At 44.7% G+C, this 25,677-nt stretch overlaps 1 protein-coding gene across 1 annotated transcript; it reads left to right on the top strand.

The window, feature by feature from the left end:
• Positions 1-14,899: 14,899 nt before the first annotated feature.
• Positions 14,900-25,414, top strand: LOC137522977 (chymotrypsin-like elastase family member 3B). Its single transcript, XM_068243152.1, has 8 exons — positions 14,900-15,034; positions 15,856-15,941; positions 17,007-17,104; positions 19,265-19,402; positions 21,881-22,017; positions 22,848-22,987; positions 23,913-24,062; positions 24,150-25,414. The coding sequence occupies exons 1-8, from the start codon at positions 14,917-14,919 to the stop codon at positions 24,165-24,167; spliced, it is 885 nt and encodes a 294-aa protein (XP_068099253.1). The 5' UTR covers positions 14,900-14,916; the 3' UTR covers positions 24,168-25,414.
• The last annotated feature ends 263 nt before the right edge of the window (positions 25,415-25,677 follow it).

Genomic DNA, 25,677 nt, shown 5'->3' with positions numbered 1-25,677 from the left:
ATGGCTGTTAATGTCCACACAGATACACCCCCCACTAGCCTCTCTTTTACTGTAGTCAGTCATTATTTTTGAAACAGTATCTCTTGGAGTGCCAAGCATTCAGGCAGTTTTTGAAACAGTAGCGCCTGCCATACGAGCACCAACAATTTGGCCTCTTTGAAAGTCTGAGAGATCTGCCATTTTAATAAATTATAACCAACTTTGGTTTAAATATCTGTAAACAAAACATTTATTTTAATTAACCACTTCACCACTGAGGGGTTTTACCCCCTGAGCACCAGAGCAGCGCTCCTTCCATTCATTCGTCTATAACTTTATCATTACTTATCGCAATGAAATGAACTATATCTTGTTTTTTCCGCCACCAATTAGGCTTTCTTTAGGTGGGACATTATGCCAAGAATTATTTTATTCCAAATGTGTTTTAACGGGAAAATAGGAAAAATGTGGGGAAAAAATTAATAATTTTTCAGTTTTCGGCCATTATAGTTTTTAAATAATGCATGCTACTGTAATTAAAACCCATGAAATGTATTTGCCCTTTTGTCCCGGTTACAAAACCGTTTAAATGATGTCCCTATCACAATGTTTGGCGCCAATATTTTATTTGGAAATAAAGGTGCATTTTTTTCAGTTTTGCGTCCATCCCTAATTACTAGCCCATAGTTTATAAAGTAACAGTGTTATACCCTCTTGACATAAATATTTAAAAAGTTCAGTCCCTAAGGTAACTATTTATGTATTTTTTTTTAATTGTAAATTTTTTAATTTTTTTTTAATTACAAAAAAAATGGGGAGTGTGGGAGGTAATGAGTTAATTTTTTGTGTAACACTAATGTATTTATATGTAAAAAATGCTTAGGGTGTCGTTTTACTATTTGGCCACAAGATGGCAACAGTAACTTTTTGTCTATTGCGACCTGCGAGCGTCCTTCCGGACGCTTGCAGGAAGTAGTAGGAGGCTGTGAGTGTTTGCTTTTTTTTCACAATGATCGCGCTGCCTATCGGAGAGCAGCGGATCATTGCGGGGCTTAGATCAACGAACGAGAATGGATTTTCCCGTTCATTGATCTCCGGGCGAGCGGGCGGCGGCGTGTTTACTAGCGGCGGGCGGCGTGTTTACGAGCGGGAGCGCGGAAAGTACGGATTTCTCCGTCCCTGGGGGTTAAAGGATGGAAAAAGGGACGGAGAAATTCGTACTGGCGGGGGTAAAGTGGTTAAACATATTAAATAACAAAAATAATAAACAAGGAGAAAATTAACATATGTCAAGTTTTGATTGCTGAGTGGCTTGTAAAAAGGGCATGTAACCTGAAACAGCAGGCTGTAGCTGCTACATAGCATGGAACTTCAATAAAGCTGATTTATACTTGGATGTGGTGCATACCATTATCTTCAAACGAGCCAGGTCTGAAAGTACATCTGAGGTGAAGATTAACTGAGAAAAACAATTGTATCTATCCTCCTCCTTCTAAAAATGACTTTTTTTAGTTATTGAAATATATATTTTGATAAGGTTTCACCACTGAGGGGTTTTACCCCCTGAGCACCAGAGCAATTTTCACCTTTCAGCGCTCCTTCCATTCATTCATCTATAACTTTATTATTACTTATTGCAATGAAATGAACTATATCTTGTTTTTTCCGCCACCAATTAGGCTTTCTTTAGGTGGAACATTATGCCAAGAATTTTTTTATTCTAAATGTGTTTTAATGGGAAAATGTGGGAAAAATTATTTTCCAGTTTTCGGCCATTATAGTTTTTAAATAATGCATGCTACTGTAATTAAAACCCATAAAATGTATTTGCCGTTTTGTCCCGGTTATAAAACCGTTTAAATTATGTCCCTATCACAATGTTTGGCGCCAATATTTTATTTGGAAATAAAGGTGCATTTTTTTCAGTTTTGCGTCCATCCCTAATTACAAGCCCATAGTTTATAAAGTAACAGTGTTATACCATCTTGACATAAATATTTAAAAAGTTCAGTCCCTAAGGTAACTATTTATGTATTTTTTTTAATTGTAAATTTTTTAATTTTTTTTTAATTACAAAAAAAAAAAAATGGGGAGTGTGGGAGGTAATGAGTAAAAAATTTAAAAAAATGTAAAAAATGCTTAGGGTGTAGTTTTACTATTTGGCCACAAGATGGCAACAGTAAGTTTTTGTTTATTGCGACCTGCGAGCGTCCGGAAGGACGCCCGCAGGAAGTATAAGGAGGCTGTAAGTGTTTGTTTCTTTTCACAATGATCGCGCTGCCCATCGGAGAGCAGCGGATCATTGTGGGGCTTAGATCAACGAACGGGAATGGATTTTCCCGTTCATTGATCTCCGGGCGAGCAGGCGGCGGCGGCGTGTTTACTAGCGGCGGGCGGTGTGTTTACGAGCGGGAGCGTGGGCAGCGGCGGGAGTGTGGAAAGTACAGATTTCTCCTTCCCTGGGGGTTAAAGGATGGAAAAAGGGACGGAGAAATCCGTACGCGTGGGGGTAAAGTGGTTAATTGATTTAGTATCCAATCAATCTATATGTTGTATTGGTAAATCTGATTGAAATATATTCTCTCATTTGAAAATGTATGGGGAGTGGGTTGAATGGTGAAATGTCAATGCTCCATTTCAACATAAGACTTTGTCCATAATGTCTGTAGACTACCCCCTCGCTTGGGATGTAAATGCCAGTCATCTCCACCACAGTGTAACCAGAACTATGGTCAAGCAGCTGTTTCTCATTATCACTCAGGCCAAAACGAAAAAGGACTATTTAGTTCTGGCTTAGACCAGTCTTGACCATATGCTTTGAGATAGATGAATAGTTAAACCTATAGCATTACTTAATCAGACCGATCAGAGGATAGAATATTGGTAGATTGTAGGACCAACCCAGGCGGGAAAGATTCTGGCATCATTTAGTCTACACACACACAGTAACTATTTTGTTTTACATTTAAATCTTCTTAAGTTTTTACTCATGACTTCTTCTCAATGACACATTCCTTGAAGTATGCCAGAGCTAAAATCTAAAAAGGAGGTATCATCGGCTTTACTCGGAAGCTCTCTATACACTCTTTATCTCTTTCCTACTCTCAGAAGCCATTTACTACCAGGAAAGTGTTTTATAGCTGCAATTCCTTATCAGTGAGGCTTATGTCATAATCGAACCCAGTCACGACCGGGACAGAAACTGTCACTTGCATACCTGATTTTTATCTCAGACAGAGAGATAAAAAGGAACATGGCATAGTTATTTGTGTGCTTGGCCTTTTACATACACTTGTTTATCTCATCATGTCACATGTCATCTCGTATGTCTTTGAAGATAAAAGCAACCATCAAAGGAATAGAATTGAAATTCTCCCTCAATTCAGACTTCATTGCCTTAGATGAAAGGATCACAAGAATGACATATAGAGTGATTCAATATCTGTACCAACCAGTATGTCGCAGTCCAAAGAAGCAAGGTCAGACATTAATGTCACCTGTCTCCTGTATGTAATGTGGGAAGGGAGGAGACCATGGGGAGTATTGATAGGTGGTTTCTGGGGAACAGGATGATGCAAGTCTGGAATAATAGTGTCCTTTTGAGCTTCGTGTTTTTGTCATAAGGTCTGGATACAGAAGGTCTCATTTGTGCCGAGCTGTGTGAATAAGATGATCTACAATGACCCATAAATTGTTTCTTCTGGTCTTTCAGACTGATCGTCTCCAGGGCTGAAAAAGCAGAAAAAAATAAATCTGGGCTTCCGAGTAAAGCCTATCAGGCCTCCTTTACATGTTTATCACCTCATTTTCTGGAAAGTGCCCAGTTCTGTAATTTGGAAGATTGCTCTGCAATAAAGAAATAGACAATTAATAGTGTGTTTGGTAGCAGATAAACCAAACTATACCAACTAAAAAGAGGTGCTCAAGCTGACAAATATACTGGAGTTACCTGAAAATGAGGGAGGCACCCAGAGGCCTAAAATAATTAAAAACTGTTTAAAAGAGAGTTAAATGTTAACTTACCTCCAAAGAAGACATGAACAAATACTCACAGATTTGACTTTGGCCAAGCTGAGAGCTGACCCATTGGCAACTTGATACGCGCTTTTCTTTACCCTTGAATGTAAGTGCAACTTAATGTGCCTTTTAACCACTTGAGGACCGTAGGCTTACACCCCCCCCCCCCCCCCCCCCCTAGTGACCAGGCTATTTATTGCAATTCAGGGCTCTGCAGCTTTGATAGGTCGCTGTAGAGCCATACCAAATAGCACACAAATGAATTCCCCCCCCCTTTCTACCCACCAACAGATCTTTCTGTTGGTGGGCTCTGATTGCTGCTTCCAGTTTTCTTTTTTTAATTTATTTGTTAAATTTATTTTGAATAAAATCACAGCAATTAGCTCTGATAGGCATTAGCCTATGAGAGCCGATAACTCTAAGTCTCTCCAGGGGACAGATGAGTGACGCGGGTGTCCCCAGTACAGCGCTGCCGTAGATCGCTATACAATGTAAATAGGTGATGGTTTCGCCAGCAGTCTAATAGCGGTGAGCTCTTGGGGGGGGGGGGGGTTGGATCTGCCTATATACACTAAAAAGGGGATGGGATCTGCCTATATACACTAAACGGGAATGTGCCTGTATACACTAAATACCAAAATACAGTACACTAAAGGGAATCTTGCACATGGGCGTGTGTGTCCGTCCGTGCGTGCGAAGAGGATGAATGGGGGGGCACCAAAATCTGGTTACGCTCAGGGTGATGTGAAACCTAAGGCCGGCCCTGGTGGCGAGCTACGTCATTCAAGTGGGGATGTGCTCGCGATCCCATGCAAAACCCTGCCCCAGGACTTGATGCCTTTTGGCTTCAGGCAGTCCTGAGGCTGCCACCTTCCCGACGCCTATTGGCGTTAGAGAGCCGCCGGGAAGTGGTTAAAGTAATCAATCAATAAACCAAGGGTCCCTTAATGCACCATTGGAGTGCCCCTCCCCTTTTTGTCTTGCACACAGTTGGGCAGAAAAACCAGTGACTGCATTAGACATCAGGTAGGAAGTTTGGGGGGGAAGGGTTAGGCATTAGGTAGGAAGGTTGTGCGGGAAGGAGGAAGGATTAGTCTTAGGCATAAGGTAGGAAGTATGTGGGGGGGGGGGGAGGGTTAGGCTTAGGCATCAGGTAGGACGTTTTTACAGGGGGGAGGGGGGGGGAATTAGGGTTAGGCATCAGGTAGGACGTTTTTGGGGGGCGGGGGGGTTATAGGGTTAGGCATCAGGTAGAAAGTTTGTGCGGGGGGGTGGTGGTTAGGGTTAGGCGTCAAGGGGGGGGGGGTTCTGTATGAGGGTAGACTTAGGTTTAGCCATAGTAAACTGTCAGTATTGAATACCAATATTTTACTATCAGGATTCCCAGGCCCCACATTTCCATGCACCTTTTTTTGATGTGCGCTTCCTGAGGACCTGGCAGGTGTTCAGAGATCTTACCCCCTGACTCCCCATTAGACAATATGGGAGGATTGGTTGGGAGAAGCTCTCGGGCATGATAGGTCTATAGAAGAAAGCACTATGGGGTTTATATCACCACTGAGCTCTGAGATAATGGTTTGGCTCCTGTTTGTTTTTCACACATATCATATATTTTATGATATAATTCTGGTTGTACTTGATGGACGTACAGTGGGATGCAAAATTTTGGGCAACCTTGTTAATCGTCATGATTTTCCTGTATAAATCGTCGGTTGTTACGATAAAAAATTGTCGGTTAAATATGTCACATAGGAGACACACACAGTGATATTTGAGAAGTGAAATGAAGTTTATTGGATTTACAGAAAGTGCAGTAATTGTTTCAACAAAATTAAGCAGGTGCATAAATTTGGGCCCCACAAAAAAGAAATAAAAACAATATTTAGTAGATCCTCCTTTTGCAGAAATTACAGCCTCCAAACGCTTCCTGTAGGTTCCAATGAGAGTCTGGATTCTGGTTGTAAGTAGAGATTGCCCGAACTTCCGATTTTAGGTTCGCGAACCTCCCGCGAAAGTTCGGTTCGCACAAACTTTCGCGAACCGCAATAGACTTCAAAAGGGAGGCGAACTTTGAAAACTAGAAAAATTTATGCTGGCCGCAAAAGTGATGGAAAAGAATTTTTTTTTTTATTTTAATTTTTGTTTCAATTTTAAACAACACACAAATATAATACCCACTCGCAGGTGTGTTAAACAAAAACAACCACATTACTCTCTACTAACATAGAGACTACTAACTATACCATTACCCTTCCACTTCCCTCCCACTAGAATAGATAATTAGGAGAAACTATCAGATAAGACAGAAGTATTTACATAAGGTCATACTTATACTGTAATTGTGCAGTACTATGTTAAATATCATTTTACAGTGAGCATAAGAATAGTAAAAAATAATTTCAGATTACATAAATCCCGGATTATTACCAGATTATTACGTTGTAATCTTATTGCTGGTCCACGGCTTCCATACCTTATTAAATTTTGGGGGGGGGGGGGGGCAACGCCTAGCTATATATGCAGCTTTATATAAGTGCACTGAATCATTATCTTTTTCCAGAAACATATAGAAAGCGGTTCCTCTTTTTTCCAATTAAGGATTATCAGTTTGCGATAGTAATATAATAGTATACCTATTAGCGTTTGTTGTGCCCGCAAGTGTACCACCCCGGATACCAAACCCAGAATGCAAACCAGAGGATCACTGGGGATGACAATTTTAGTGATTTTGGTAATGAAATCCCATATGCTATCCCACAGGGGGACAAGTTTGGGACATGACCATATAATATGATCTAAATCAGCTTCTAGTACTCCACATCTCCAACAAGATACAGGATTATCAGTGTTAAATTTGGAGAGTTTTGCAGTAGTTAAATATGCTCTATGGAGAATTTTAAATTGAATTGGCCTATCACGGGTGGCAATGAGATAATTAAAGGGTTTTATCCAGGCATCCTCCCATTCTTCATCATCCAAGTTAGGTAAAATCGCAAGCCATGGTTGGTTGCAGATGCAGACATGGGGTTCAGTGATTAAGACAATGTTCTGATAAATTTCCAAGATAATTTTTGGGAGCTGGTCTTTATATAAGACTTCTTCAAGAGCTGAGAGGCAGACCCTAATTGGGATATTACCAAATTGTTTAGAGAAGGCGTGCCATACCTGAAGAAGTGTGAGTTGGGTACTGTATATTATTCTTTTCAAAGGTCAAATTGGGAGAGGGTTCCCGCAGTAATTATATGCTCAACGTGGGTTATTCCTTTAGCAATCCACACTATAGGATCTGGTATTTTGTAAAATTGTTGTAGTGCAGGGTTATTCCATAATAGAGTTTTGGGGGAAATTGTGTTAGGTTTGGTGGAATTCCAACCAATAGCAGTGTCCTAAGCCTTAATAACTACTTTCATGTTCTGTGTTAAATTATACGGAGCTTTAGGGCCTCTATATACTATTTAGTTGAGAGCTTCAAAAATGGAAAAGATGTTTCAAGGAGTCTAACACCTGGAGGGGGCATGGCGGAGTGGGATAGACGCCGAAAGCCTAGGGGAAAAATCTGGATTTGACGCAAAGCAGCGTTTTAAGGGCAGAAATCACATTGAAGGTTAAATTGCAGGCCTAAAGTGCTTTAAAACATCTTGCATGTGTATACATCAATCAGGGAGTGTAATTCGAGTACTGCTTCACACTGACGCACCAAACTCACTGTGTAACGCACCGCAAACAGCTGTTTGTGTTGTGAAGGCCGCGCTGGACTGGTGCGCACCATGGCGAGATTGCTCTTCCTCACTCAGTGATGTCAGGTAATGTCTGACTGCCTTATCAACTTTCCATGGTTCTTTCTCTACCATTGTTAAAGCTTACATCTATTTTTTTAAATACTTGTTCTGCTTGCTGTTCAGTACCTGCATCGAGAATCTCTTATGGAGGGCAAGTCTGCCATTGCGAGTGACCACGGGTAATGGCTGGGGAATCCTGGTTCGATTCCGGTCTGGAGTGGGAGCCTAAGAAACAACTACCACCACCACACATCCAGGGCCGGTTTAAGCAACAATGGGGCCCTAGGGCAAAATAAACCTGGGGGGCCCCCCCAACATATACCGCGGAACAAAAATCGGCATTAGGGGACCTTTTTTGCAGCTGGTATAGTCAGGGTGTGAAGTTCCAATCGGTCAGAGCTCCACATTCTGGCTATCCCAGCCTGCATGGGGGACAAGGGGTTAAAAAGTTTCAGGAGGGGGGACCCCACAATTTTTTTTTTTAATTCCCACACTCTAAACATAAAAAAAAAAAAATTGGGAAAATAGGAAAACATGCCAGGGATCTTCATACAGCCATATTGCGGCTGTATAGCGATCCCTGGCCAAAGCGCTGCGGCTGCGTATAGACCCCCTGGAAACCCCATCAGGAAATTTATTGCGCTTTCGTTTGATGCATGTAAAATTACACTACCGTTAGGTTTGTTACTAAGAGTGACATTTACCGCATTTAAAAGTATACTTTTTTTTCCTTCGAAACTTTAAAATCGATTTTCTCAAAAACTATAAGGTCTTTTTGAAAAATTGTTTTTTCCTCTTATTCCTTATGATCTCCTTAACATGCCCTGCAAATTTAGGGTTTCTAGCATTTAAGGTGGATTTGCTATTAACCATTAAAGTCGGCAGGTTTTTAAATGTTTTTTTTTCCTTTGAAACTTTAAAATCGATTTTCTCAAAAACTATAAGGCCGATTTTGAAAAAAAAAATTTCCTCTTGTAGCCACTGGGGGCCCCTACAAGCTCTGGGGCCCTGGGGCAGCTGCCTCCTTTGCCTTAATGGTAGCGCCGGCCCTGCACACATCCAAGGAAGGCAGCAGGCATGGCATGCACGTCCCGGGGTAGTGACCAAAAATAACAATACAGGAGGACTTTCGAGGCCCTGCTGTAGATGACACTGATCGACTGTACTACCTGTAAGGAGAATCTGTTATGGAGGGCAAATCTGCCATTGCGAGTGACCACAGGGAATGGCCGGGGAATCCTGTTTCGATTCCGGTCCGGAGTGGGAGCCTAACAAACGGCTACCACCACCACACATCCAAGGCAGGCATGGTCGGAAGAGCCAATTTCCGATTCCGCGGTAATTCCGCATACCGCCACTACCGAAATTCCGCTTCCGCTACATTCCGGTGGAATTCCACTACATTCCGCGGTATTGCGTCACGTGCACTTTCCGTATTTTTAAACGGATTTCCGTAAATTTAGGAGGAAATACTCAATCGCTCATTTGAAATATCTATTGTTAATAAAGTTGATTTGTATTTTGTAAATTTGGATAAAAAAAATGTTGAAACCGTTATTTTAGCGCGGTAACTTTCCGCTGATTATGATTGGTCAACTCATTCCGCATCTCCTGATTGGTCAATTCATTCCGATTCCGATTTTGCCGGAATTCCGAATTCCAGATTGCAAATTCCGAATTCCGCGGAACCATGCGGAAACCCCAATTCCGGCGGAATTTCGGAATTTTAGCTTCCGCGGAATTCGGAAGCCCATGCCTGATCCAAGGAAGGCAGCAGGCACGCTGTGGGCAAAGGAGCAGGAACGGCTACCACACACATCCAAGGAAGGCAGCAGGCATGGCGTGCACGTCCCGAGGTAGTGACCAAAAATAACAATACAGGAGGACTTTCAAGGCCCTGCTGTATATGTGAGTTTAATCAACTTTAAATCTTTTAACGAGAATCTGTTATGGAGGGCAAGTCTGCCATCCATTCAAGTGAAAGGTATGCACTGACTGCCAAGTATAATACAATGTGCAGTCAAAGATGCAGTGAAAGGTATGCAGTGACTGCAAACAGCTGTTTGTGTAGTGACGGCCGTGCTGGACTGGTGCGCACCATGACGAGAGTGCAGGTGATGGCGGCTTTCCAGCCCATATAGTCAGGCTGAGGTAACTGAATGACATAACAGTGACTGTCCAGCTGATCAAATTTGGTCTGTCCACAATGAAGCAACGACCTTCTTATCTTTGGTGTGCCACCCCCCGAGACACTCATATTGCCGGCGGTCATTGCTTCACTGTGATACGCAAGGTAATGATCATGAAGGGGAATGGGCACATGTACATGCCTTTTGTTTTGTTGTTGCAGCCGCAGCGCAGCCAGAAAAATTGGGCAGGCATGTACACGCACCAGAAAAATTATTATAGCGGCCGGTGCTAGCAGTGGCCTAAAAAATTCAGGAATCCGCCTGGAGTGCTGGTGGACCATGTCGGTGGTGGCGGAGAAGGCAGTCATGCTGTGTGGGGAGCGACTTAGTCTTCGGGCGGGCAGTAGCGCTCCGGGATCTATTATTATTATTATTATTTAGTATTTATATAGCGCTAACATATTACGCATCGCTGTACAGTGTGTATATATATATATATATATATATATATATATATATATATATATATATATATATATATATATCGTCACTAACTGTCCCTCAAAGGAGCTCACAATCTAATCCCTACCATTGCCATATGTCTATATTATGTAAGTACTGTAGTCTAGGGCCAATTTTAGGGGGAGCCAATTAACTTATCCGTATGTTTTTGGAATGTGGGAGGAAACTGGAGTGCCCGGAGGAAACCCACACAGACACGGAGAGAACATACAAACTCTTTGCAGATAGTGCCCTGGCTGGGATTCGAACCAGGGACCCAGCGCTGCAAGGCGAGAGAGCTAACCACTACGCCACCGTGCTGCCCATGCCTCATTCATTTTGATAAAGGTCAGGTACTGAACACTTTTGTGACTTAAGCGACTTTTCAGTGACAATGCCTCCAGCTGCGCTGAAGGTCCTTTCTGACAGGACGTTAGAGGCAGGGCAAGACAGACGTTGGATGGCAAATTGGGACAGCTCTGGCCACAGGTCAAGCCTGCGCACCCAGGAGTCTAGGGGTTCATCGCTGCACACAGTGTCTACATCCACACTTAAGGCCAGGTAGTCGGCTACCTGCCGGTCCAGGCATTGGTGGAGGGTGGATCCGGAAGCGCTAAGGCGAGGAGTTGGACTAAAGAACGTCCGCATGTCCAACATCACCATGAGATCATTGGAGCGCCCTGTCCTTGCCTGCGTGGACATGGGAGAAGGATTACTGACAGTGGTACCTTTATTGCGTTGTGCTGTGACATCACCCTTAAACGCATTGTAAAGCATAGTTGCCAGCTTGTTCTGCATGTGCTGCATCCTTTCTGCCTTCTGGTGAGTTGGTAACATGTCCGCCACTTTGTGCCTATACCGAGGGTCTAGTAGCGTGGCCACCCAATACAGCTCATTCCCCTAGAGTTTTTTTATACGGGGGTCCCTCAACAGGCTGGACAGCATGAAAGCTGCCATCTGCACAAAGTTGGATGCAGACGTACCGTATTTTTCGCCGTATAAGACGCTCCGGCATATAAGACGCAGATTTAGAGGGCAAAAATCAGGAAAAAAAGAAAAAACTAAACCTAGGTGTGTCTATGATGCAGGGGTGTATTTAGGCCTTTTTACCCCCCCCTTTCCAGTTACATTACATACTATTACACCACATAAGGGGACAGTGTTATGATTGGTTGTTCCCATGTTGCCTGCGTATGTTCCTCTATGTGGTCAGTGTAGTGATTGGCTGTTCCTGTGTCCCCCTGTGCTGTGTCTCCCTGTGCCTGCTGTGTCCCCCTGTTCTGCCTGCCATGTCCCCCTGTTGTGCCTGTGGCCCCCTGTGTCTGTGACAGACAGGTAGCGGACAGGCACAATGACACTGCGTGCGCTCAACTCACGTAGGTAGGTGGGTGCACTGTGAACAACAGGTAGGTAGGTAAATGCAGTAATGGGTATTACAATGTGCACCTGTCACACACACAGATAGTCACTGAATGTGCTGGGCCTGGCAGTGGCACACACACAGTATGAATAAGCAAGGCTGTCCATGCAACACAAGTGTCAGTGGGAGACACAGAAAAAAAATAGATCAAAAGAACAAGATTAGCTCTCAAAAGAGCTGTTGTGGGGTGCTATTTTAGCAATAAGAATCAGCAAGGAGCAAGCTAACAAGCCTACAAGAGCCTAACTAGGGATTAGATTGTGAGCTCCTTTGAGGGACAGTTAGTGACAAGATATATATATATACACTGTACAGCGCTGCGTAATATGTCGGCGCTATATAAATAATAAATAATAATAATAATAACTAATCTTTCCCTATGAGAGTCTGCAGCAGCAGAAGCAGCTGACCCTTCTCTATTTACTGCAGGCACACAAGTTAGTAAAATGGCCGGCGATGCCTGCCTTTTATAAGGGGAGGGGTGTGGCTCCAGGAGGGAGTGTAGCCTGATTGGCTACAATGTGCCTGCTGACTGCTAAGTAGAGGGTCAAAGTTGACCCTAATGGTGCATTATGGGGGCGAACCGAACTTCTGGAAAAGTCCGCGTTCACTGGCGAACGCAAACCACCAAAGTTCGCCGGGAACCGTTCGCCGGCGAACCATTCGGGCCATCTCTAGTTGTAAGTATTTTGGACCATTGCTCTTTACAAAACATCTCTAGTTTATTCAGGTTTAATGGCTTCCGTGCATGGACCGCTCTCTTTAACTCACACCTCAGATTTTCAATTATATTCAGGTCTGGGGACTGAGATGGCCATTCCAGAACTTGTACTTGTTCCTCTGCATGAATGCCTTAGTGGATTTTGAGCAGTGTTTAGGGTCGTTATCTTGTTGAAAGATTCCGCCCCGGGGCAGCTTCAGGTTTGTCACTGATTCCTGGACATTGGTCTCCAGATTCTGCTGAACTGAGTGGAATCCATGTGTCCCTCAACTTTCCCAGTCCCAGTCCCTGCACTGGCCACACAGCGCCAAAGCATGATGGAACCACCACCATATTTTACTGTAGGTAGCAGGTGTTTTTCTTGGAATGCTGTGTTGTTTTTGCTCTATGCATAATGCCCCTTGTTATGCCCTAATAACTAAATTTTAGTTTCATCAGTCCACAGCACCTTATTCCAAAATTAAGTTGGCTTGTTCAAATGTGCTTTAGCATACCTCAAGTGGCTCTGTATGTGCTGTGGGTGGAGAAAAGGCTTCCTCTGCATCACTCTCGCATACAGCATCTCCTTGTGTGAAGTGCGCCGAATGGTTAAACGATGCACAGTGACTCCATCTGCAGCAAGATGATGTTGTAGGTCTTTGGTGCTGGTCTGTGGGTTGACTCTGACTGTTCTCACCATTTGTCGCTTCTGTCTATCCGGGATTTTTCTTGGTCTGCCACTTCGAGCCTTAAAGGACAACTGTAGTGAGAAGTATATGGAGGCTGACATATTTATTTCCTTTTAAGCGATACCAGTTGCCTGGCTCTCCTGCTGATCCTCTGCTTCTAATACTTTTTAGCCATAGACCCTAAATAAGCATACAGCTAATCTGGGCAAATCTGACTATAATGTCAGAAACACCTGATCTGCTGCATGCTTGTTCAGGGTCTATGGCTAAAAAGTATTAGAAGTAGAGGATCAACAGGCCTGCCAGGTAACTGGTATTGCTTAACCTCCTTGCCGGTTATCCCAAGCTCAGCTCGGGGTAACCTGCGCAGGAGGATATCTCAGGCCCCGCTGGGCCGATTTGCATAATTTTTTTTTTGTTACAAGCAGCTAGCACTTTGCTAGCTGCTTGTAACTTCCGATCGCCGCCGCTCGCCGCCGATCCGCCGCAATCCGCCGCGCCGAGTCGCTCCCCCCCCGCCCCAGAGCCCTGCGCTGCCTGGCCAATCAGTGCCAGGCAGCGTTGAGGGGCGGATCGGGATTCCCTATGACGTCCCGACGTCCATGACGTCGGTGACGTCATCCTGCCCCGTCGCCATGGCGACCGGGGAAGCCCTGCAGGAAATCCCGTTCTCAACGGGATTCCCTGCATACTCTGATCGCCGAAGGCGATCGGAGTGGGTGGGGGGATGCCGCCGCTTAGCGGCTATCATGTAGCGAGCCCTTGGCTCGCTACATGATTTAAAAAAAAAAAAATTAAAAAAATGTGCGGCGCTGCCTCCTTGCCGGATTTTTTAGACCGGCAAGGAGGTTAAAAGGAAAAATATATGGCAGCCTTCATGTCCTTCTCACTTCAGTTGTCCTTTAACTTGAACTGAGCCTGTGGTCTTCCATTTCCTCAATATGTTCCTAACTGTGGAAACAGACAGCTGAAATCTCTGAGACAGCTTTCTGTATCCTACCCTTAAACCATGATGGTGAGGAATCTTTGTCTTCAGGTCATTTGAGAGGTGTTTTGAGACCCCCATGTTGCTACTGTTCATATAAAATTAAAAGAGGAAGGAAACTTACAATTGACCCACTTAAATTCTCTTTCTCATAATTGGATTCACCTGTGTATGTAGGTCAGGGGTCACTGAGCTTACCAGGCAAATTTGAGTTCCAATAATTAGTTCTAAAGGTTTCGGAATCAATAAAATGTCAACAGTGCCTAAATGTATGCACCTGCCTAATTTTGTTTAAACAATTATTGTGCACCTTCTGTAAATCCAATAAACTTCATTTCACTTCTCAAATATTACTGTGTGTGTCTCTCCTATATGATATTTTAAATGACCTTTTTTATCGTAACAACCAACGATTTATACAGGAAAATCATGACGATTAACAAGGTTGCCCAAACTTTTGCATCCCACCCCACTGTATGTCTTTTTTCAACCCAAATAACTATGTAACTATGAAACGTTGCTGTCTCCTCAGTTATTGCAGGGAACATACCCAGTTCTGCTTTTTTCCCTCAATGTGGTGCAACGCATGGAAGAATTCACCTCATTCAGGAGAGACTTTCCTTTGATGTCAGAACTTCCATGAAGTAATGTAATCTATCTACAATGTTCTATATGTGCAGGCCTGCGTACTGATAACACAATGCATCCCACGGCCAGATGCTGGCTTCCCGTGTGATGTCACAGCGTCCCAACAGCTACTTAATGCCCGACTCCCTGATCCCCACCACAAACACCATGCTGCGACTGGTGACCTCACTACTACTGCTGGCTGCCGGTGAGTCATTATTATTATAGCTAGACTATGCATTGTGCGTGCAGTGGTATTATTATTATAGCTGTTTATATAGCTCTGACATATTCCACAGCGCTGTACAGAGATCACTGATCCATTCCCATCAGTCTCTGCACCAGAGGAGCTTACACTTTAATGCCCTCTCCACAGGCACACACTATTATCATTATACATACATATAGCTCTCACATATTCCACAGCGCTGTACAGAGATCACTGATCCATTCCCATCAGTCTCTGCACCAGAGGAGCTTACACTCTAATGTCCTCACCACAGTCACAAACTATTATCATTATACATTTATATAGCTCCGACTTATTCCACAGCGCTGTACAGAGATCACTGATCCATTCCCATCAGTCTCTGTACCAGAGGATCTTACTCTCTAATATTCTATCCACAGGCACACACTATTATCATTATACATATATTTAGCTCTCACTTATTCCACAGCGCTGTACAGAGATCACTGATCCATTCCCATCAGTCTCTGTACCAGAGGATCTTACTCTCTAATATCCTATCCACAGGCACACACTATTATCATTATACATATATTTAGCTCTCACTTATTCCACAGCGCTGTACAGAGATCAGATTACTGATCCATTCCCATCAGTCTCTGCAACAGATGAGCTTACACTCTAATTTCCTATCATATAGTGGAATGTAGTATAAGTGTATCATGTAGTATACAGTGCTCATGTTGCAGGGTTGGTGCCAGTTGTGAATGTAGGTACAGAGGTGAGGTTTGACTGTAATGTGTCCTCGGTGTGTCGCTCATGTCTTCTTTTCTGTGTAGCCTATGGATGCGGAGTGCCCACCTACCTGCCCAATGCGCGTGTTGTGAATGGGATAGATGCTGCTCCTCACAGCTGGCCCTGGCAAGTAAGTACAGTGCAGATCTGCATTCAGTGTATCATGTCTGGGGCTGGGCGGCTCAGTCTGTGGGCTGATTTGGATGAGTTGAGTACAGTATAGATCTGCACTCGGTATATCAGGTCTGGGGCTGGGCGGCTGTCTGTGGGCTGATGTTGTCTAAGGTGAGTACAGTACAGATCTGCACTCAGTGTATTATGTTTGTGGCAAAGCGGCTCTGTCTGTCCGGTGATGGTGGCTCAGGCAAATACTGTACAGATCTGTACTCAGTGTATCATGTCTGGGGCAGGGCGGCTCTGGCTGTGGGCTGATGTTGGCTCAGGTAAGTACAGTACATATCTGCACTCTTTGTATCATGTCTGGGGCTGGGCATCTCGGTCTGTGGGACTTTATGTTGGTTCAGGTGACTACAGTACACATCTGCACTCGGTGTATCATGTCTGGGGCAGGGACGCTCTGTCTGTGGGATGATGCTGGCTCAGGTGAGTACTGTACACATCTGCACTCGGTGTATCATGTCTAGGGTAGGGTAGATCTCTCTGTGGGATGATGCTGGCTCAGGTGAGTACAGGTGTGGCAAAGCGGCTCTGTCTGTCCGGTGATGCTGGCTCAGGCAAATACTGTACAGATCTGCACTCAGTGTATCATGTCTGAGGCTGGGTGACTCGGTCTGTGGGGTGATGTTGGCTCAGGTGAGTACTGTACACATCTGCACTCGGTGTATCATGTCTGGGGCTGGGCATCTCGGTCTGTGTGGCTTTATGTTGGTTCAGGTGACTACAGTACACATCTGCACTCGGTGTATCATGTCTGGGGCAGGGACGCTCTGTCTGTGGGATGATGCTAGCTCAGGTTCACCCAGCACAGTCAAATGTTGGTATATCAGTTGCTGGGTTTCCCCAGATAAGTGGCCCTTAGCAGTCCCCCCTGCCCCTTGGATATATGACCGTCTGGGCAGCAGCAGTGTGGAGCCAAACTGTAGATGTTTGTCTGTGATGAGGTTGGTTGGGTCGGGCCTGCATGTCTGTGCGACTATGGGTTTTCTCGCTCTCCTATAACCGATTGTCTCCGCAGGTGTCATTGCAGCTGGTGTATCCAGACTTCGTCGTGCACAATTGTGGTGGGAGTCTCATCACAAGTCGCTGGGTGCTGACTGCTGCACACTGCCTATCGTAAGTCCTACCACAACCGAAATATGTAATGGTGACCATTCGCACCCAGATCAACCTCCTCCAACTTGTATCCCTCAGTAAAAGTACCCATACATACTGGATGGGGCTGCAGATTTCAGCTTTAGGTAGATCTCTCTATTGAAAGGCCAGGACACAGTAGTCGTTCACCAGTGAACAGGTGAGATTAACCACTTGGCATCCCGACCTTGTTTCCCCCTTATGGACCAAAGCAGATTGACAGTTTAGCTATGACCCTATTTAATCAGCAATAACCTTATCCCCACTTATGACACCTAAATGAAATATATATCGTTGTTTGCAAGACAAACTAAACTTTCATTGTATGGCATTGTTTCCCTCGTACAATTTTGTTTTCTATGCATTTTAATGGTAAATCGAGGAAAAAAATAGGAAAAACACATGATCTCTCAATTTCACCAATTCCAGTTTAAAAATTAGAAGTGCTGCTGTAGATAAAAAAAAAACCCGAATTTTGTGTGGCTATTTCTACTATTCATCACAAAATTTAAGTTCCTGTCACAATTTATGATGAGGATATTTCATTCTGAAATAATGCTACAGTGTGTATATATGAACTGAGAAAATAAAAACATTTTTAATGGTAAAATTCAATCTTATTGGCTCAGGGAACATATATTCCTTTTCATCATTAGTAGCAGATAGTGCCGGTGGTGTGCACAGGAACAATGCCCAACTGTGCATAGTTGTGCTTCAGCTACAAGACTTATATCTACGTCCTCGTGGCTTAGATGAAGTCACAGAGGACGTAGATATACTGTAGTGTTGGGTAAAGTGGATGCCTCATGGGCCCCAGGAGTTACACATTTTAGATGGAGGGAGACCGGCTGGGGGTCTGTCAGTTGTCTACCAATCGAACGCTGTGAGTGCCGCGCACCGACCACCCCGTTTTGAGCAATATCATTCCAGCATACTGGATCAATTGTTTTAATCGATTTCAGCCAGAAATTGATTTTTTGGCCATTGTAGTTTTAAAATAAAACATTCTACTGTAGATAAAACCCACACATTCTTAAACCCCCACCCCCGGTAATCAGCCAATCATACAGAACCTATCATCCCAGGCAGTAAGGGATCTGTCTACCAAGTTTAATTCAAATCGGTCAAGCTGGTTTCGAGTGACACACACACACACACACACACACACACACACACACACACACACACACACACACACACACACACACACACACACACACACACACACACACACACACACACACACACACACACACACACATACACATATACACATATACACATATTCACACACACACATATTCACACACACACTACACACACACACACACACACACACACACATATACACACACACACACATATACACACACACACACATATATACACACACACACACACACACACATATACACACACATATACACACACACACTACACACACTACACACACACACACCACACACCACACATATATACACACACACACACACACACACACACACACACATATATATACACACACACACACACACTACACACACTACACACATACACACACTATACACACACACTACACACACACACACTACACACACACACTACACACTACACACTACACACACACACACTACACACTACACACACTATATACACACACACACACACACACTATACACACACACACACACACACTATACACACACACACACACACACACACACACACACACACACACACACACACACACACACACACTACACACACACCCACACTACACACACACACTACACACACATATACACTATACACACACACACACACACACTACACACACACACTACACACACACACTACACACACACACATACACTATACACACACACACACACACACACACACCATTTTTGAGATGATATTGTGTAAGAAATGAAAGGTATCATTTAGTTTACTTGCAATACACACACACTCACTCACTCACTCACTCTCTCTTTCTCTTTCCTCCCTGTCCCAAGGTTTTCCTGGGATTCTCAGAATTCTCAGTTCATGTACATGCAGACTTTTGCTAGGACTCGGAGTCTCTCTTTTTCTTTCTTTCATATACTAACCAAAAACCAATCATTGTACCATTATGTGTTGTAGGGATAAGCTGAAGCTGAAGCAACTTGTAGTTCTGGGGGAACACGACCGTGGTGTGGAAGAAGGATCGGAACAGTACTTTCCCTTCGGAAAGGAAGACATTTTCATCCATCCCCTTTGGGATAACAATGCAGTCAACGGGTAGGAATGTAGCAACTGGTCAGAATTCTTGTGGTTTGTTCATGCAGGAAAAGCTGCCATATGTATATGTTTTTAAATGTGCTGTGCAAAACTTCTGTGTAAAACTGTGAAGTTAGGGCTTCCCTCATGCCCTCATGTACGGACACCCGGGGCTTCCCTCATGTATGGACCCCCGGGGCTTCCCTCATGTACGGACACCCCGGGGCTTCCCTCATGTACGGACACCCCGGGGCTTCCCTCATGTATGGACCCCCGGGGCTTCCCTCATGTATGGACACCCGGGGCTTCCCTCATGTATGGACACCCCAGGGCTTCCCTCATGTACGGACACCCGGGGCTTCCCCCATGTACGGACACCCGGGGCTTCCCTCATGTACGGACACCCGGGGCTTCCCTCATGTACGGACACCCGGGGCTTCCCTCATGTACGGACACCCGGGGCTTCCCTCATGTACGGACACCCGGGGCTTCCCTCATGTACGGACACCCGGGGCTTCCCTCATGTACGGACACCCGGGGCTTCCCTCATGTACGGACACCCGGGGCTTCCCTCATGTACGGACACCCGGGGCTTCCCTCATGTACGGACACCCGGGGCTTCCCTCATGTACGGACACCCGGGGCTTCCCTCATGTACGGACACCCGGGGCTTCCCTCATGTACGGACACCCGGGGCTTCCCTCATGTACGGACACCCGGGGCTTCCCTCATGTACGGACACCCGGGGCTTCCCTCATGTACGGACACCCGGGGCTTCCCTCATGTACGGACACCCGGGGCTTCCCTCATGTATGGACACCAGGGGCTTCCCTAATGTATGGACATCATGGGCTTCCTTCCCTCATGTATTGACACCAGCGATGACATATTCTCTCCCCTGCATCATCTCCTAGGTAACAGCAGCGTCTCCTTACTGTGACACGCCTGTGCGTACTGACAGCGATGTGTCATAGTAAGGAGACTCCACTGTTACCTAGGAGACGACGCTAGGCACACTGCAGGGGAGAGAAGCGGTCATCACTAGCATGTCAGACCCGGTGAGTCTTCCGATGCTTAGCGCTCCGCTCACACTCTGCAGGGATGGAAGTAAAGGGCACCTTGGTGGCTAGCGAACTGCCTCTCATTCATGGGTCCGCCTGTAAGCACAGACCTACAGTACCTTTGGGTAAATCCGGCCTTAACACCAGGCCTTCAAACTGGAAGAATTATCTGACGATCAGACATGGTCTTGCCCAGAATTGGATTTGGCACATACAGGGCTTACGTAAGAGATAGGAGATATGACAAACACTAATTTGTCGTGTTGTTGCCCTTTTGTTGCTGCAGACTAGGCATGCTACTCGCCTTTCAACTTTCTCGTTCACCAGCCTTTTTCGACCAAAACAGTCCTTCTTGCTTGATCTTTCTCAACTGCCACTCTCTAAACACTGAGGTACTGTTGGGCAAGAAAATCCTAAAGGAGTTGTCATTTCAGAGCTGCTAGCACCAGCTCTTCTTGCACCGATGATCATCCCTCGTTCAAAATCACTTAAATCTTTTGTTTTGCCCATTTTGACATCAACTTCCATGATAACTACGTCGTCCGAAGTTGAGCGTTCTTTATATAGGCAACTCTGCATTGTTACGTCACTCTACGTCACTGTTGGACTGGATTACTTTCAAATAAGGGTTGTCTCTAAATTGTTGGCCACTCAGTGAATACAGCAGAGTAAACACAATATACAGTAGTGTAAGCAAAATACATTGAAGAGTCAGCAACTCAATATACAAAATTTATATATACAGAATTTCTGCAGGGGGGCCCGACGATTCCTAGTTACGCCCCTGGGAGCCAGCATACCAGACCAGGATGGATGAACTGAGGACAGATTCAGTAGTAGCAGAATAGCAGCTCGTCAGAAGGCCTTCAGTTGGCGAAGGAAGAATAGTCTAACATGGAAGGATATAGAGCCTACACAGCACTTCCACTATAGTGTGTGTGTGTGTGTGTCTGTCTGTGTGTGTGTGTGTGTGTGTCTGTGTGTGTGTGTCTGTGTGTATATATATATATATATCTGTGTGTGTGTGTCTGTGTGTATATATATATATCTGTGTGTGTGTGTGTGTGTGTGTGTGTGTGTGTGTGTGTGTGTGTGTGTGTGTGTGTATATATATATATATATATATATATATATATATATCTTCGTGTGTGTGTGTGTGTATATATATATATCTGTGTGTGTGTGTCTGTGTCTGTGTGTGTGTCTGTGTGTGTGTCTGTGTGTGTCTGTGTGTGTGTGTGTATATATATATATGTGTGTGTGTGTATGTATATATGTGTGTGTGTGTGTGTATATATATGTGTGTGTGTGTGTGGTGTGTGTGTGTGTGTGTGTATGAAATTATTACTGATTCCTCATCTGATAGATCATTTGTTGTATCGCACAACTAACCAATAACAGTGTCACGCATTCACGTTATCTCCTCCTCTCTCTCTAGCTATGATATCGCCCTGATAAAGTTACCCCGAGAGGCAGAACTGAATGACAAAGTGAAGTTGGGTTGCCTCCCACCTACAGACCGTCGTCTCTACAATAACCAGCCCTGTATTGCCACTGGCTGGGGTGTCATCCACTGTAAGTGCCCACCTGGGGGGCCGTAACACCACCAACGACATTAATATCCCACCTGTGCCTTTAGCAGCACTGATATCCCACTTGTGTCACTAGCCACGTGAGACTGTAGCACTGATGTCCCACTTGTGTCACTAGCCACATGTGACTAAAATGTAAACACAGGCCTAACCCTATGTCTACTTCCATGAAAGCAGGAAGGAGACACATTGCAGATTTTTTTGCAGGATTTGTATCCGCTGTAACAAAGAAATGTTTTTTTTTTCTTTAAATGTTATTATGAAGCTTTCAGAGCAGAGAGGAAGTTCCGAGTTCAGGTCAGCTTAAATGCTACTTTAGGGAAGTGTGGGGGGAGGGGGTTCATGTCAGTTGGGCGGGTGGATCCGTTGGGGGCGGGGTCCTCAGGTTGAAATGTTTTCAGGCTAATTAGTTGTGTTACAAAATTCTCATGGTGTCTCCGTATGAAGCTGTAGTGATTGGCTAGAAGTAACTCCTCCACTCAGCTGACTCTCCTCCCCTATAGTGGCATCATATACCATAGGGTGGATTATGTGTAAAAGTGCCCATTAACAGTATAATTACTTGTCGATCAGATTCTGTTGATGGTGCCTATAGTCCTGTCGATCTAATTTTGAATGAATCCCATTGATCTGATCTGATTGGTTGTGTTTTTCCCCTCCATTTGTGGGCCTGAATGATCATTTCTGATCAATGGCAATGATTGGATGGATGATCGTAAAGGTGATTACACCATTAATAGGCACCTTAAATCAGGGGCATCATTACTGTCTATCATTAGTGTGTTGACTAACAAATTGTTTTTTTCTTTGCAGCTAATGGTCCCCAGGCCAACATCCTGCAGCAGGCCGTCCTCCCTGTGGTGGATCATGAGCACTGCAGCCAGCCTGATTGGATGGGAAACATTGATCCGTCTCTGCTCTGTGCTGGAGGCTTCGGCCAAGACGTCTGCCAAGTGAGTCTTACCTGAGACCGGTGACAACAGCTCACCCAATGTCACCTCTGTGCCACCCACCCAGCGTCCTCTGTGCCACCCGGACAGTGTCACCTCTGTGCCACCCAGACAGTGTCACTGCTCTGCTAGCCACCCAATGTCACGTCTGTGTCATCCAGACAGTCACCTCTGTGCCACCCAATGTCACCTCTGTGTCACCCAGACAGTGTCATTGGTCTCCCACCCACCCAGTGTCACCTCTGTGCCATTCAGACAGTGTCACCGTCCTGCCATCTAATGTCACTTCTGTGCCGCCCAGCCTCACCTCTGTGCCACCCAGACCTCAAAACACAAGACATCCAAGTTATTAGGTTGTCTTATGTTAGCCACACAGTTTGCAATCTAAGCAATGTTTTTTCTTACAGCTATTGCCTGATAAGTGTGCTTTCTAGTTGCTTGAGACTCAATGTTAAAAATAGGCCCAGCTAATACAGTACTACAGTAACTACACTTCACTCTACATACATACAATGAACTCTGTATTAAATGTTACTCCACATACTACATACCATGATGAACTCTGTATTCAATGTTCAAGTACAGTAATTGGAAGTATATTAACCTTGGGGGATCAGTGGAACCCAGTCTTGAAGCTCAGAAGAGCCCACAAATAGTCTAAGAAGTTGGCCTTCACCACTTTGAGTACTGCCAGCGATTTGTGCAGGTTGCTTGAGACTGCTGGTTGGTTGAGTTCCGGATAACTAGGTCTCTGCTGTAATTGAACACTCTATTTAGGTTCCATATGTAGATCAGAATTTTCACTAGAAATCAGTTAATAATTAATGGTGGCATCTGATATGTAATGATAAGTCACCTGGAGCACTGATGGACTGCAGGGGGTAGCTGGAGTGATTCAGAATTTTTATACTGCCCTTTGTCTTGTTAGAGTGACTCTGGGGGACCCCTGAACTGCCAGGCTGGGGACGGCCGGTGGTACATCGAGGGCATCACCAGCTTTGGAGTACGGGTGTGTAACACGCCTAAGAAACCGACCATCTTCACCCGCGTCTCCCTCTTCAATGACTGGATAGATGAGGTCAGTGTGGAGCGATGGGAATTGTGTTTCTCACATGTGTGTGTGCTAAATTGTTCTCTTAATAAAATGCACTGTTTTCCTTCTTAGATCATCGCCAACAACTGAGGGAGAAAAGAAGTGCCAACAACCAAAGCCACCTTCCCTGTCCTCGTCTTTTCTTCCCAGACCGAACCCTGGAAATCCAAAATACAGTAGACCTTCATCCTCTCCCCATTGTTTCTCCATCTCCTTCACGCACATTACCCCCAGCTACTAACCAATCCCTGGAAATCCATTAATCTGATACTGAAGAACCTTCACCCTCTCCCTGATGTGTCCTTCCATCTCCTCCACGTCCACACACATTACCCTCAGCTACTAACCAAACCCTGGGAATTGGGGTACATAGTTACATGAGACATTCAAAACTCTGTACAATCTCGACATCCAGCAGTACAAACAAAAGTACAAATACACACATAGTTGATATGTGATTTAAGATATCACTAACATTGGTACACGTGACATTCATATGATTAATTACAGCAAAATAAGAAATAATAGGCAGATGTCCCTGCTTGCAAGCTTACAGTCTAGACGGTAGTGGGGTTGAAACACTAGAGCAGAAGATATAGGAGTTAGAGGATGAGACAGTGAGCCTCAACTGTGACCTACAGCAAACTAAAGGCTTGTCTGAACAGGTGTGTTTTGAGAGTACGTTTGAAGGTTTCCAGGTTTGGAGCACGGTGGACTGGCTGTGGGAGAGAGTTTCAAAGGAGGGAGGACGCTTGTGAGAAGAGGTGACAAAGCTAGAGGACAAGAGGGTCTCCTGGGAAGAGCAAAGGATCCGTGTGGGATGGTATCTGGAGATTAATGAGGAAATGTATTGAGGTTACAACTTGTGTAGAGCTTTGTATGATAGCGTGAGGAGCGTAAACTGGATCCTTTGGGTAACTGGTAACCAATGGAAAGATTGGTAGAGAGGGGTTGCCTCAGAGGAGCAGGAGGGAAGGTGGATGAGACAGGCAGAAGAGTACTTTCATCTCCTCTACTCTTATTACCACCAGTTACTAATAAAACTCTAGAAATCCATTATTTTTTGATACTGAAGACCCTTCACCCTTTCTCTGATGTGTCCTTCCAACACCCCAACTCGAACACTGGCCAAACCATGGAAAACCACTACGCTGATACTGAGGACCCTTCATCTATTCCATCTTTGTCTCCAGTCTCAGACTACCACCCAGCAGTGACAGGGCCATGGATATCCAGCATGCTGAGACAAAGACCCTTCACCCTCCCCCATATGTCCTCTCAACCCCACCTCCCTATGGTGATCTTCATGAAATAAAAGGTGTTGTTAAAAACTGAAATGTTTCCTTGTGTGGAATTGCTTACTACAGTCCCGGTAATTAACATATTCTATCGGCTGTCGGTTTGTTTGGTCCCTGGACCTCCACCTGCATAGTTCTGGCTTTGGATGGAAGAGGGGAGGGTTGGGTCCCTCGAAATGGTATTGTTCCAATCTGCATTACACTTGAAGATATTCCTCTCATATCATGTTTTTTGTGATGGTTGGCCCAGAGAACAGGAAGTGAGGGAACACTCAAACCCTTCTCCACACTTTATCTAGAAC

The sequence above is a fragment of the Hyperolius riggenbachi genome, chromosome 6, assembly GCF_040937935.1.
Source record: "Hyperolius riggenbachi isolate aHypRig1 chromosome 6, aHypRig1.pri, whole genome shotgun sequence".
In the NCBI taxonomy this organism is placed as follows: Eukaryota; Metazoa; Chordata; class Amphibia; order Anura; family Hyperoliidae; genus Hyperolius; species Hyperolius riggenbachi.
Note: the sequence above shows the minus strand (reverse complement) of the source record. Positions and strands in the feature narration are given on the sequence as shown.